We start from the raw sequence: 12,604 nt of genomic DNA, 5'->3' as shown, positions 1-12,604 counted from the left end.
AGTTTGAAGAAGAAGAAAAAACTTTTTCTACAAACAAAGCAAATCAAAACCTGCACTTACAACAACTAATATCAAACAAGAGTCTACTTGCCTGCATTCTCAAGAAGCGATAAAACGAGAGTTGGTCAAAGAGTTTAAGACACAAGATGGGGCAGCCAACCCCAAAAAACACGGTATCAGTATTGCGGGTCAATAAGGGTTTGCTACACTAAAGATAGCTACAATGCAAATAATTTCTAATACTCTATTATAGATGCTAAAAAAGTAGTTAAAGCTATTAAAAAAAAAGTAGTTAAAGCTTAGTAATGTTCGTCATTAATTCTCAAAAGTCATAGCTTAAAAGACACAAACACAACAACCATTAATCAAACAGAGCAAAGAGAAGCACCAGGGAAGTGGGCTTGGCCGAAATCAGTGCAACTGAAAAAGGAGTGGACTTTGCGGAAAAAGGCGTTGGCTAGATGTATCGAGCTCAGTTCACCCATTAATAAAATGGGAAAAGTTTGAAGGGATATTGAAAGAAATATAAAAAAGCAAGGATTAAAGTAAAAAAAAAAAAATTACGTTTTAGTAAATGAGTGTATCGAAATTAGCACAGCGAATGTACCAAAAATTTGCTCAGGGATTAAGCTGGAGGAGAACAAAGATGCTAAACTTTTTTTTTTTTAAGGATATAATATTATGTTTATTTTTTTCATGTTTATTTTATCCCGCACTTCTCTCTAATTAGATTACAATCTTAACAGACTTCTACCTTTTCTCTCTACTCTATTGTTAGTTATGATTGTGATCTAATGGTATGGAGAGAAGGAATATAAAAAAATAGACATAATACCCTTTTTTTTAATAATAGTTTCTCTAGGAATAACATCAATTATATATAGGAATAACATCTGTCATTTTAAAGGATCGAAGTTTATATCATTTTAGATCTTAACCGTTGATTTCTGTCCATCAACGATTATAATTTATTGGATCAAAATTATTAATTAATTAATAATAAATTTGGCTCATTAAGTTTGACCTAATAGATTATAACCGTTGATGGACGGAAATCAACGATTATGATCTAAAATGATATAAAATTATATCCTTTAAAAGGATAGATGTTTTTCTCATTATATATTCATACTTTTTATTTATTTATCTATTGATTTATTGATTAAACGATTAATCGAATTTGAGCTCAGATGGAGTCGTTATAGGGGAAAATTCTTACTATTTCCTTCTAATTGAATATAGCATCAACAAAAAAAGCGAAGTATAAAATATTGAAATTCAGCTCATAGGTTTGTGCCTTTTCTCAACGGTTACTAAACCGGTATAATTAATTGTCACATAATTAATTCAACTGAAAAAGTTAAGGTATTGGGTGATGACATATAAATTGTTTTATATTATATTTTTAATAATTCTTTCGTATTAGAGTCAATTGAAGGTAATAAGAATCTAACTCTGAACCACTTAATTATTAATACTCTATATTATGATAAGCAACAAATTCCATTAAAAAAATTAAGTGCTTTTACTATCATATTCATATAAAAATAAGCATGTAGAATAATATTTTTCCTTTTTCTTTTTTGGAGTTAACCTAATCTTAATTACTTCTTTGAGGCAAGTTGGATCCCCTCGATATCCCCACAAACTTTGACTCTTTGAGCCGGCTTTGAGACTAAACCGGAGTGCGGGGCGGTCAGGGATGAAGATATTTAAACCCCTCCCAAAGGTGATATGTAGGGGTGAAAGTGGGCTGAGCCACGACTTAGTCTATATCAGGTCAAGCTCGGCCAACTATATATAGGCAAATAGAAGAGGCCCAAGCTTTTAAGAAAGTCTATTTAGAAAGCAGGCCATAAGCTTTTTTTTTACATATCAGGCCTATAAGCCTTCAGGCCGGCCTATATCATATTATTTATTTTAAATAAAATAAAATAATATTATTAATAGTAGTACCAAATGATGATAGCTCAGTTGATGCATCTAAGCTGAGTAGGTGGTGGAAGGACCTAGGATCGATCCCCACCAATACCACATTTGGGAGGGGCATAAGATCTGTACCAATCTCTACAGTAACATCAAAATCAACATTTAGTGCTGGATAAGAGTTATTGATGCTTATCGTTCTAACTTGGCTGAAGATATCATCCAAGCTTTAATATGTGGTGAAGATTGGCTACGTAATAAATATGGCTTGAAGAAAATACAAAAGGTATAAAAAGGTTTTTTGTTTCTTAATCTTATTTTCTTTCTATTCTTTAATCTTGTTTTTTGTTTTCTACATTTACAAATTGTTTATGTAACCTTGGAATTGTATTTGCATGGGAGAGAAGATGATAAGAAGTTTTTGTCTACTAAAAAGCATCATGATGTGTTTGTAGGATTCATAAAGTTATTTTAATTTACATAGTATAGATTGGTTTGCTGGATCTGATAAAATATATGTTATTTAGTTTGGAAATTTTGCTTTTGAAAGTGACTTAAATGCAGATTGTGATAAGTTGTTATTGTGATTCATGGTTCTGTTGGGATGATGAAAAATTGTGGTTTTTGTTTTAATAACAGAATTTAAGTATTATGTAAAGTTAATTCATGGTTCTGCTTGGAAGTTAAAAGTTAACATGCTAACGGGTCGAGTCAGGCCATTGGTTTTTTTTTTTATAAATAGGTCAGGCTAGGCTAACAGTTAGACTCGTACTATGCTATCGGGCCAGTCAAATTGGAATTTTTTTGAATAGGCTTGGGCTTTTCGGGACAAAACTCGGCCTAGCGCAGCCCACTTTCATCCCTAGTAGCATGTGGGGATCAAACCAAGACCCTTTCTTTTCCACTTACTCAGCTCCCTTAATTACTACCAACTAAACTACCATCATTTGGTACTCTTTCTCTTTATAATAAGACCCGCTCATTTTTATGTGAGTATGGCAGAAATTTTTTTTTTTTGCAGTAAAAATATAAACATTTTTCCCTTAAATATTATCATATAAATAATTTTATATTTTATACTATATTAATTTCTTACATTATCCAGCGGTTGCGGGTTCTTTGTTTAATCATTTAGATCACTTATTGAGCTACATATACACGTATAGAGAGAGAGAAGCACATAAGCGTGCGGCCTAGTGATCAATGATGCATGCATTATTGTCTTCATTATTTAATAGGTGAATCAACTATGCCATTGATCTATGACTGTACGAGAGATTATATTTAAATCGTTTTTTGGTTAATTTCGGATCCAGTTGTGCAAAGTTTTAGCTACTACAATGATAAAATTGAGTACACATAATAGTAGTGATTTCTCACTACCAATTAGGATAGGCACCATTGTAATAGGGAAGTTGTAACAGAACGCTCAAGTGAGAGAAGAATAGAGAGAAAAGAGAGAGGAGAGTTTGCTGAATTTTTCATACTTTCTTATGAGCCCCAAGAGGTTATTTGTAATACAATGGATGTAAAAACGTGAAACCAAACGGTGGGTAATTAAAATAGCATAGTAAACTGATTCAATCTATTGGGCCGTCTATATAGCTTAGCCCATGATGAAGTCTTTAAAATACCCTGGCCTCTCAGTTGCTCTTCCTCTATTGGGCTTATTATTATTAGGGCCTCCGTCTACCCTTAAACCCGTTACATCACCCCATCCATCCAAAATAGACTTGTCCTCAAGTCAATGATATGTGTCAGCCGCTGGCATGGGTAAAGTGGCCAAAGCTTGCTGAGATTCCAGAACCGTGTTTGACCCTTGGTTGGCAGCTAAAGGGGCACAGCTATTGCGCACTATAGACGGTGCAGATGTTGCTGTCCATGGGAGAGGGATAGGAACTGTTGGATGATTATTCTCACTGTATGCCAGCTGGGATCTAGTTACTTGCAAGTGTGGTGTAGATTGCATCGACACTTTAGGAATCATCGCAGTCGTTGCATGTGGGAATGGGTCAGTTGATAGATGACAACCACTTGAGTTAGAGTTCCCAGATATGAGTGGGGCTTCGTGAAATGTTGTTCTCTTGCCACTACCCCCATTGATTTCCATATCTCCCCTTAATGTTGTTGTCTTCCCTATTACGAGTTCCTCTCCGTCTTCTTCACTACCCCATTTCTCTGTGTACAGTGGCTTCTGAGTTTTCTTGTATTTAACCATCGATTTATACCCTTTAGACTCATCCTCTATTTTTTGTCCCTCATCTTCTATGTTAAGGGTCCCTGTCATGGCCAAATCAGTTTCATCTTCCCAAGTGGAGACTTCTGGAGGCAGATCTGACCACTGCACCAGAACTTGAGGCACCAAAACACCCTTCCGCCATATGTTCCTGGACCCTATGATAGCCATAGGGGTGTGTTTCAGTGGATTTTCAGACGTCGTCTTCGGGAAAGAGTGGACCTTGAAGGGTTGGCCAGATCGGAATGGTCTCAGTAGGGATATGTGGAACACAGGGTGGATCCGTGCAGTGGTTGGAAGCTTAAGATGATAAGCTACTGGCCGAACGTGTTCCTCTACTGCAAAGGGATCGTAATACCGTAGCGCCAGCTTCTGTGACGATCAGTGGTTAACCGACAGCTGTCGGTACGGCTGTAAACGGACGAGGATCAAGTCCCCTGAGGTAAAGTTCCAGTCTTTTCTTTTTTTATCGGCTTGAGCTTTCATCACTTGCTGAGCTCTGAACAAATTGTCTTTCAATGTATGCATGAGAGACATGCGCTCAGTGAGAGTAGCCTCCACAGCCTCGTTCGTTGAAGCACCAAGACAGTATGCCAGAAGGTTTGGTGGATTGCGACCAAACATGACTTAATACGATGTCACCCCTGTGAAGGAATGGAAGGAGGTGTTGTAGTGGTATTCGGCTAAGCTGAGGAATTTTGACCATGAAGAGGGATGATGATGTGAAAATGCCCTAAGGTAATTTTCCAAACATCGATTAACTCTCTCTGTATGGCCGTCTGATTGGGGATGATAGCTGAAACTAAAATTTAATTTTGTACCTTGCAGCTTGAACAAGGAGGGCCAAAAATCGCTGAGAAAGATCGGGCCACGATCGGACACGATGGACTCGGGTAAGCCATGGAGCTTGCCCAAAAAACCCTAGAAAAGCTGAGCAACCTTGGAGGCCGAATAGTGTGCAAGCAGAGGAATGAAGTGAGCCGCCTTTGAAAATCGATCCACGACAACCATAATGGTTGTGTTTCCCCCTGAAAGAGGTAAGTGTGTGATGAAATCCATACTGAGGTGTGACCACAGTGTGTCGGGTATCTGTAGAGGCTGTAAGAGGCCAAAAGGGGGGGTGATTTGGGGGTTTAAGTTTCGGGAAAATTTCACAGCTTTGTATGTAATTTTTGGTGTCCTTGCGGATCCCTTTCCAAGTGAAATTTCTGTTGATTCTGTGCAGGGTAGCTTGGATGCCTAAATGGACGCCCTGAACCGAAGTGTGATATTCATGGAGGATGAGGTCAATCAAAGAGGACTTTGCTGGAATGTAAATGCGGTTACGGTGGAAGAGCAAGTTGTTGCGAATCCTCCAATCAGCCATAGAACTAGGACTTTCTTTTATTTGTTGTAAAATGGCCGTAGAGTAGGGATCTTTTGTGTACTCGGAATGTAAAACTTTGGTATGATTAAGTACTGGGCCAGAAATGGCCAAGAAGTGGGGTGGCTGAACTGCTTCACCCCTGTAGGTAATCGTGAAAGACTGTCGGCCACCGTGTTGGTCTTGCCGGTCTTGTAAGTAATAGTATAGTTAAAACCCAAAAAAATTGTTGCTGCTCAGGAGTTTGTATGACTTGACTCATCAAGTTGTGCTGACTTCTATGGTCTGTGCGTATGGTAAATGGCGAACCAATGAGATACTGACGCCATTTACTGATGGCTGAAGTAATCGCAAACATTTCTCTAACATATACCGACTATCTCTGCATAGCTGGCGATAACTTGCGGCTGTAGAAGGCCAATGGTTTCTCATTTTGTAACAAGACAGCGCCAATTCCCACTCCTGAAGCATCTGTTTCGACTACAAATGGTTGTGAGAAATCTGGGAGTGCTAATATAGAGGCTGTGATAAGATGATTTTTGAGTTCACGAAATGCATTGTTCGCTTCCGTAGTCCAACTAAACCCATTTTTGGATAACAGATCAGTAAGTGGGCTAGCAATAGATGCATATCGCTTGATGAATTTCCTGTAGTACCCTGAAATCACCAGGAATGCTCTCACTTGTGAGGTGTTGGATGGGACGGGCCACTCCACAATAGCTTTCAATTTGTCTGGATCAGGAGAGACTCCACCCCCTTTTATAGTATGTCCCAGATAGGGAATCTCCAAACAACCAAATGAACACTTCTCTTTTTTTGCAAATAATGAGTGTGCTCTTAAGGTGTTGAGAACAACCATCAAATGGTCTAGGTGCTATGCTGGGGAAGAGCTGTACACCAGGATGTCATCAAGGAATATGACGACAAATCGCCGAAAGTACTTAGAGAATATAGTATTCATTGTGGCCTGGAAAGTGGAGGGAGCATTAGATAGACCAAATGGCATCACTAGGAACTCAAAATGTCCATGGTGCGTGCGGAATGTTATCTTGTGAGTATCATCCGGTTGCATTCTGATCTGATGATAGCCAGAGCGCAAATCTAATTTAGAAAAAATTGTGGCTCCGTGTAACTCATCCAGCAATTCGTCAATGGTTGAGATGTGAAACTTATCTTGCACCGTAATCACATTGAGGGCTCTATAATCCACACAAAAGCGCCATGTGCCATCCTTCTTTTTAACTAGTAAAACTGGTGAACTGAAGGCTGAATGGCTGTGTTGAATCACCCCTGTTCTCAACATTTCAGTCACAAACTTCTCTATCTCATTCTATTGGCATTGTAGCGGTAAGGACGAACTCGCACTGGTTTTGAATTTGGTAGCAGATGAATATGATGGTTATAAGCCCGATCTGGGGGAAGGGAAGAAGGTTCTTGGAACACATATGTGAATTCCTGGAGTAATTGATTCAACCCTAGAATTGTTTCTTTCTTGTCTATAGCCTTACTGTTTTCGTCCAACTGGGTAGAAAAGCATATCAAACAGGAAGAAATAGAGTCATGGACCTTAAGTTTATGCAATTGGGAGGAACTTATGTGGTTGAGATTTGTGTCCATTTCTCCTTGAAGTAGCACCTGTGATTATTGTGAGTGAAGGACATTGTTAGTGCACCATAATCCGTAACAATAGGACCCAAGGTTGATAACCATTCTACCCCCAATACAATATATGCCCCTTTCAATTCAATTACATAAACATCTATGTTGAATAAATGGGATTGAATGTCAACAGGAACTGAATTACAAGAGGCAGAACATAACAATGCATCCTCATTTCCTACCCGACCTTTAAAAGGTGGAATAACATGTAAAGTTAAATGCAAATGGGAAGCCATACGAGATGTGATAAAATTATGAGTACTACCTCCATCCACTAACAATTGTACTGGCTGACCATGAATTTTATCTTTCATCCTGAATGAGTTTGAGGATTAATGCCCAAATAAAGCATTAAAACTAATTTCATGAAAAACCTCCTGGGATGGTGTTTCTGTTAGCTCCACTACTTGCTCGGTTGGTTGTTCTGGGGTTATATCAGGTGGGTCATCATCTGTCCCTTCCAAATACAATAAGGTAGCTATTCCCTTACATTTATGTCCACGTACAAATGTCTCATCACAATTATAGCATAAATTTTTGTCACGATGAACTTGCATTTCTGCTGGTGACAATCGTTTAATGGGAATGGGTGGTAAAGCTGGATTGGGTTTAAAGGTCACTAGTGGAGGTACTGTATTAATGGCTGAGGCTGCAATGGGTTGTGGATTCTGATTTGAGCGTGAGAGCCATGGTTTAGGAGCACGGTTTTCTGCAAACTGATCCTCATAAATTTTTGCAAAAGCAGACGTCATATCTATTGGTCTATGGACCAGCACTACCCTGCGGATTTGGGGTTTCAGCCTAGTGATAAACAAGCTTTTTCGCATTAAAGGAGTGAAATCTGGAACTCTACGAGCAATTAGTTCAAATGCAGTTTCGAACTCAACAACAGATCCAGATTGTTGTAATTTAGCTAAAGAGCCCAATGGATCCTTGAATTTAGAAGGTCCAAATCGCTGGTTAATAGAATTGCAAATCTGGAAATTAAATTGGCCATGTGCAAACAGTGCTTCAAACCAGCAAGATGCAGGCATGTCCAAATTAAAGGATACTAGATCCAAACGATCCTGATCCAGAATTTGGAAGTATCAGAAGTACCTGTCAACTTCGAACAGCCAGGGTCCTAGGTCTCCATATCCGAATCTGGGGAAATCTATCTTCATAGAACGGATCGGTTGTGGGGAACGTGAGGGAGATGCGCCCAGTATTCCAGCTTGTGGGTTGGTGGTCAGGGTTATCATCTGCTGTTGTATATTCTGAAGCAGATTGAACATCTCTTGGAGTTGCCGGTTAAATTCATCCAACCTTTGAGTCTGTGATAACTCAAATGTTTGCTGCCGATGGTCAACGGTTCTTTCCAGATTAGAGAATTGTTGGTCATGGGCTTGAACTTGGTTGGTAAGGTCTCTGAGTCTGGTATTTTCTGCCATAGCTCAATGAAAGCACCAATGTAATAGGGAAGTTGTAATAGAATGCTCAAGAGAGAGAAGAATAGAGAGAAAGAGAGAAAAGAGAGAGAGAGGAGAGTTTGCTGAATTTTTCATACTTTCTTCTAAGCCCCAAAAGGCTATTTGTAATACAATGGATGTAAAACCGTGAAACTAAACGGTGGGTAATTAAAATAGTATAGTAAACTGATTCAATCTATTGGGCTGTCTATATAGCTTAGCCCATGTTGAAGTCTTTAAAATACCCTGGCCTCTTAGTTGCTCTCCCTCTATTGCTCTTCCTCACCAGGCACGAATGCCCATCTAGTGAATGGGTATCATAGCACTTGCCGAACACAAATATCTAATATTTCAAGAGACGTGAATTCAATTCCACTAACTTGAGCTAAAGATTATAAAAAAAAAACCCCACAATTTCTGTAAGATAGAGACATAAATAAAGGTCATGCGAGGGCTAACAGTTTATCGAAAGTGATTCTTATGCAAGACACCATATGCATCAAACACATCTAGTCTTATTTGAAGTCATTTAATTAAAGTGTCTTAAAAAAATTTCTTTAATTTCTCCACAAGTTTATTGAAAATTCGAGTAATATGATTCTAACCTTTAGAACATTGTTTTTTTGTGAGATTTGCTTGCATAAATGCCTTTCCCGTGTTTCTAAGAAAAATCATACACAACACATAAATAGACTATTCCAATGCTAATTACTAAAATGAGATCGGCAAAGGTCGAACTTTAGATAACTTGATCACAAATACTTTAATATCACATCACGTCATGCGATTAATTCTCTCAAAAACTTAAGTAGTTAGGTGAGCAATTGAACACATATGAAAGATTTTTTGTGTTATATTTTTTGTTCCGAAAAGAGTTCCTGAATTGAGGCCCAGGCTGAGACTCGAACACTGGGTGCTTGGTGAAGAGGGATCACCCACCACTACATCACCTATGATTACCATATATAGATTTCATACTCCGGATCACCCCACACACTCCCAACTGCCACAAGCCCTCTATAAAAGGATGAAATAGAGTCGGGGCGGATACATGCTTATGCAGGAGCATTCTTAACCTTGTATCACCTAGAGTATTCTCATTTCTCCAGATATATACACACACATCCTGATTATTCTCATTAGACAATTGGCTGGAGGTATTGATACTTCATTGTCAAGTATCTCCACTTCTTTTTTTTTTAGAGTTAACGTAACCCTAATTATTTCTTTGAGGCGAGTTGGCTCCCCTCGGTATTCTCATAGGTTTTGAGTATGGAACTAATACGTAGTGCAGGGTGAGTCAGGAATGGAGATATTTAAACCCCTTCTAAAAATGACATATAAAATTCGAACCGAGGTCCTTTTCAAATATCTCTATCTCTTATCCATAAATAAAAATAGGTCAAACGATTATCATGTTGTAGGACGTTAGTCCCGTCATGCTACACACACCAGAAACCAGTAAAATCCACCACAATTTTTTTAAAAATAAAATAAAACATAAAAACACAAATTTGGAATAGTCTACAGGAAACTAAATCACTTTCCTGTTGCATAACACTTGTTTTTCTCAATAAAAATACTAGCCTTATGTCATATTCGATATTACTAAATATTTCTAATACACTCGAAATACTTTATATTATATTTCTAACATCATCATTTAACTTTGTGGTGAGAACATGTCAATTGCAAGAAGAAAAAAAAAGAAAAGACGACATAATAGGGTAACCTTTAGTAGCCAGTGGTTCACCCTACCCACCCAAACCCAAGGTAAGGTTCGAACTCCACGGAGAATTTCTGTGCATGTAACCGGAGAGTTGACATCATAAGCCAACACAATGCCATCATCGACTTCACTGAACCTGCAAGTGCAGCACAACCAAAATAAAATTATGTACACAAGGGTGAGTGTGTGGGTAGACACGGTTTTACCATCATCATGCTTCACCCAGGATACTACTATTCTACTAGGTCTAATTATTATCCAAAAAGCATATAATCACATTGATGGGACTTGAAACTGAGACGTTTATATGATATAGATGAATTAAACTAAAACCCAATTATGCAACAACACGCATAGGCCCTATTTTCTGTCCTAGAAATAGAATTTTTTTTTTTGATACATATGTAGAAGGGGCATAGCCCCCAAACAAGAAAACGAAATCAAAACTAAAGCAGGAAACTAATAGAAAAACTTTAAATAGCACAGTTAGGAAACATCAAAACAAAAATTAACCAGAATTTAGACTATCAGCATCCATAAGTTTAGCCAGATCCGGATGAAGAGAAGAGATTAGCTTTAAACCATATTCATCATCAACAGCCTTTTTAGCTATTCAATCAGCACATTTGTTGTTAATTCTAGAGATATGAAATAAAACCACACTCCAATCTTTTTGTAGCCACACTCCAATCTTAGCCACCAGTGGAAGCTTTCGAGTATCCTTACCATCACTAGTAAGTAAGCTAACAACTTGTATAGAGTCAGATTCTACTAAAATATTTCTGCAACCATGATTCCAAGAATACTCTAAGCCATGGAGAATAGCTCAAAGTTCAGCATTTAAGGGGGAACAAGATCCCAAGAAGAGGAAATAGAAATATTTAATCCAATGTATTAATGAGTTTATTTTGGATCTATAAATAGATAGCATTCTGCACAAGTAAAAGGAAAACAACTTTTGTCAAATGAGTGATATGTGTGTACAGTGACAACATAATAATAAAGAGAGAGAATAATATATACTTGTGAATTTTACCTCTTATTTATAGGGTTTACCTGTGGGTATTAGTTCTTCTAGCAGAACAAGCCCAAATCTGATGATGTCGCTTTAATTATATCAATTCATATTTAAATTATCTCTTATTAAATCATATACTAAAATAACACTTTCAAATACCTACAACCTCACATCTCTTTTACATTTTTAAGCAAATAATTGACAGCTAGTGCTAACTAATTTCCAACACCTCCATAGACACTTTTCTCTAAGCATATATATAATTCCAACTAAAAAGTATTCTACATGACCAACCAGAATTTTTCAATATATTTAAACCAATGGAGATTGAGTTTACAACTAAAAAATACAGAAACATATGCACCATAATCATGTCATCCCTGGTAATTCCTATGGAAAAACTAGGCACAATAAATTCCATGTGACTATTCATTAATAAAAAATAAAAAGTGACAAAACGTACCCAAAACACCAAGAGCTATGCCCACTGAGAATGCCATTGGAAACATCTTTACTTTTTGAAGGATGAACAAATACTTCTAAATTAGAATCTCAGACCTTCAACCCTTCCATTGCTGCATTCTAAAATTTTTATTTCGTGTATGTATATATAGATATAGGGCGAAAAACTTACACCGATTATATATATATAAGGAAATGATTTGTTTACAAATTTCTTTTATGAATTTTTGTAAGTAACACTATGTACTCCCAGAAGTACATATATAGTGTAACTTAGTGTACTTCCGGGAGTACATAATGTAATTTTAAGAATTTGTAAACAAAAAATTTGTAAATATAATCCTCTCCATAAATAAATAAATATATATATATATATATATATATATGGTGAATCAACTTATGTTATAGATTATAAACTTACTCTAAAAGTTTAATATGATTTACATTCATTATTAGTTATTAATCTCACTTATATCTAACAATTTGCGTGATTAATAAATTAATAAAATCAATAACTAATAACTGACAAATAATAAATATAAAACTTATCCCGATTTAACCTAATCATTCCCTATACATATATAGTAATCAAAAAAGCACTTTGTAGCACCTTAGTTCAATTGAGGTTCTTTTCTCACACCACATACATAGAAGACTTGAGGTTTTAGAGTTTCGGGAAGAAAACAGGTTTTGGCATTGAAGAATGCAACGTAGCGTTTATTATAATAAAAATAAAAATAAAATATTCATCTAACCACTTTAT

At 36.9% G+C, this 12,604-nt stretch overlaps 1 protein-coding gene across 1 annotated transcript; it reads right to left on the bottom strand.

The window, feature by feature from the left end:
• Positions 1-5,901: 5,901 nt before the first annotated feature.
• LOC133303319 (uncharacterized mitochondrial protein AtMg00860-like) lies at positions 5,902-6,384 on the bottom strand. Its single transcript, XM_061503208.1, has one exon. It carries the CDS (start codon positions 6,382-6,384, stop codon positions 5,902-5,904), a length of 483 nt encoding a protein of 160 aa, XP_061359192.1.
• Between the last annotated feature and the right edge of the window lie 6,220 nt (positions 6,385-12,604).

The sequence above is a fragment of the Gastrolobium bilobum genome, unplaced genomic scaffold, assembly GCF_033153095.1.
Source record: "Gastrolobium bilobum isolate Gb01-03AN ecotype WA unplaced genomic scaffold, APGP_CSIRO_Gbil_v1 utg3921, whole genome shotgun sequence".
In the NCBI taxonomy this organism is placed as follows: Eukaryota; Viridiplantae; Streptophyta; class Magnoliopsida; order Fabales; family Fabaceae; genus Gastrolobium; species Gastrolobium bilobum.
Note: the sequence above shows the minus strand (reverse complement) of the source record. Positions and strands in the feature narration are given on the sequence as shown.

Coding starts and splice junctions, on each gene's coding strand:
- LOC133303319 (XM_061503208.1), bottom strand. CDS start 6,384: ATGGTTGTTCTCAACACCTTAAGAGCACACTCATTATTTGCAAAAAAA.